Genomic DNA, 2,446 nt, shown 5'->3' with positions numbered 1-2,446 from the left:
AATTTTGTCATATTTTGAGTTTTTTTCGATATTTCATAAGTTGTTTATAGTTTAAATGGTTGCTGATTAAGGATTACTTCTCAGATAAGCCAAATCTATCGTTATTTTATTATTTTAATTCTTAAATTTCGTACTTTATTATTTTCCTAGTTGTAATAGTAAATTGCAACAATAATATTTTTTAGTTGCATATAATATTTTTCGTTTATATATATATATATATATATTTCTTTCTATACACTCATTGGATTATTTCTGAATAAGTATGGAAAGAATTAAAACACGTCGTAAGGAGCCTCCCGACATCCCATCTACATCTTCTTCCAACTCTTCATTACCCACGTCTCCAATCCTCCCCAACAAAATCAGAAAAATTTCTAAAACTGATTCTGCCAAAGATATTCATAATGCAACTCCGAAAACCTTATCCCCTTCAACATCTAATGATCCTTCTTCCTTACAGTCAGAATATATCAAAAACAAATACACAGAAAGAGACAGTGGACCTTTCTGCGTTTTTGTCCAAAAAAACGTTGTCCCCAATTCTTCTTTCTCTTTGAATATCATCGATTTTGGCAAACTTTTGCAATCCCTAAATATTCCTGGTATTGTTCCTCGTGCAGGAATAAAATCTATCGGCCGAAACCGGATTTCTGTACAATTTTTGACATACTCAGCGGCAAATAGTTTTATTGATGATAATGCTTTGGAAACATATGACTATAAAGTATTTATCCCGTACCATATGGTCTCTCGCATGGGCCTGGTCAGGGGTATCCCTTTAGAGTGGACCCATGAAGAGATTGTAAAAAATATCGAGGTTCCAAATGAATGTGGTATGATTACAAAATCTCGAAGACTATCGAGAAAAGTCACTTCGCCTGTAGACCAAAAATTCTCGTGGGTACCCACCCAAACTGTTATTCTTACTTTTCAAGGGCAGATTCTCCCTAAAAAGATATTTTCATTCTATTCGGTAATAGACGTTGAGCTGTACATCTATCCTACAATTCTTTGTTTCGCATGCTGTCGTTATGGACACACCAAGACAATTTGCAGGTCCAAACCTAGATGTTTCAAGTGTGGATTGGAGCATATGGGTGAGACTTGCGAAGTTGAAATTCAGAATGCTACATGCGTAAATTGTTCAGGTAATCATTTAGCTACCAATAGAATATGTCCTGAATATTTGAGGCAAAATTTAATAAAGAGGAGCATGACTGAACAAAATATTTCATATAACGAGGCTGCCAAGTCCACATTTAGCAAGGGAAAATCATACGCAGATATTACAAAGTCTGCCACTTCCTCACAATCCCGTAATATCCAACAATCTTCTCATTCACAACCTTTGTCGTATAACAAGACGGTTTATAAAGAATCCGCTCCGAGGTCATTGTTTCTTCCTAACATTAGCAAATCAACTCTTGATAAATTAAAGTCCATTTCCTTTTTACCGTATACAAATTCTCCCGATGGTTGTGCTCTTCAGTCTGGCAATAAAGAGGCCAGTGTTACAACACCGGATAATTTATCACACGTACTTTCTCAATTAATCATACTTATTACCTCAATTTTCGAAAACTCCCCCCAAAAACCGTACAACGCTGCCAAAACCACTTCCAATTCAACTCTCCAAAATCACAATGCCTCACAAAATTCCAATCTCCTCTAATAACATAATCACTCTTATTACACAAGACTCTCATCTTAACGAGATGGAGTCAAAATTATCTATCTTACAGTGGAATTGCCGTAGTGCTATTTCGAATAAAATAGATTTATGTTCCCTTCTAAAGGAATACAAAATTGACATAGCTGCTTTATCAGAAACCTGGTTCAAGCCAGGATACAACTTTGTTATCCCAGGTTATATTTGCCTGCGTGATGACCGACCCGATGGTAGAGGAGGAGCAGCCCTTCTTATTAAAAACCATCTTCACTATTCCCACATCCTAGTCCCAAACTCCTCATCTTTCCAAATTGTTGCAGCCTCTATAAACAATGTATCCTATATTTCAGTATATATTCCCCCTAACATCCCTTTTGATCTGTCTGGCTGGAATAATATAGTAAAATTGTTGCCCAAATCATTTTTCATACTAGGTGATTTCAACGCACATTCTCTCAGCTGGGGGAGTGCTTATACAGACCGCTCAGGTAGGAACATCTTAAGTTTCATTGATGATAACGATATATGTATACTTAACGACGGCTCTCCTACCAGATTAAGTTCTCCATCTCATAGACAGAGCGCTGTTGATATCTCATTATGCTCTAACGATTTAGCATCTAGGGTAACCTGGAGTATCTTAGACGATCCTCATTCGAGTGACCATTTCCCAATCACTATTCACATACCTCTTAAGTCTCGCATTACCCCTAGAACTCAAAACACCATTTATAATTTTAAAAAAACTGACTGGACTAACTTTGTTAGTATTTT

The 2,446-nt window shown here is 36.3% G+C and overlaps 1 protein-coding gene across 1 annotated transcript; it reads left to right on the top strand.

Moving 5' to 3' along the window:
* Positions 1-235: 235 nt before the first annotated feature.
* On the top strand, positions 236-1,681 carry LOC148298658 (uncharacterized). The gene has a single exon (XM_088276726.1). The coding sequence runs from the start codon at positions 266-268 to the stop codon at positions 1,673-1,675; it is 1,410 nt and encodes a 469-aa protein (XP_088132852.1). The 5' UTR covers positions 236-265; the 3' UTR covers positions 1,676-1,681.
* The last annotated feature ends 765 nt before the right edge of the window (positions 1,682-2,446 follow it).

This window comes from Brachycentrus maculatus, unplaced genomic scaffold (genome assembly GCF_059751285.1).
Source record: "Brachycentrus maculatus isolate JH-2025_06_01 unplaced genomic scaffold, ASM5975128v1 h1tg001766l, whole genome shotgun sequence".
NCBI classification, from domain to species: domain Eukaryota; kingdom Metazoa; phylum Arthropoda; class Insecta; order Trichoptera; family Brachycentridae; genus Brachycentrus; species Brachycentrus maculatus.
The sequence above is the reverse complement of the archived record's forward strand: the minus strand, read 5'-3'. Positions and strand labels throughout refer to the sequence as shown.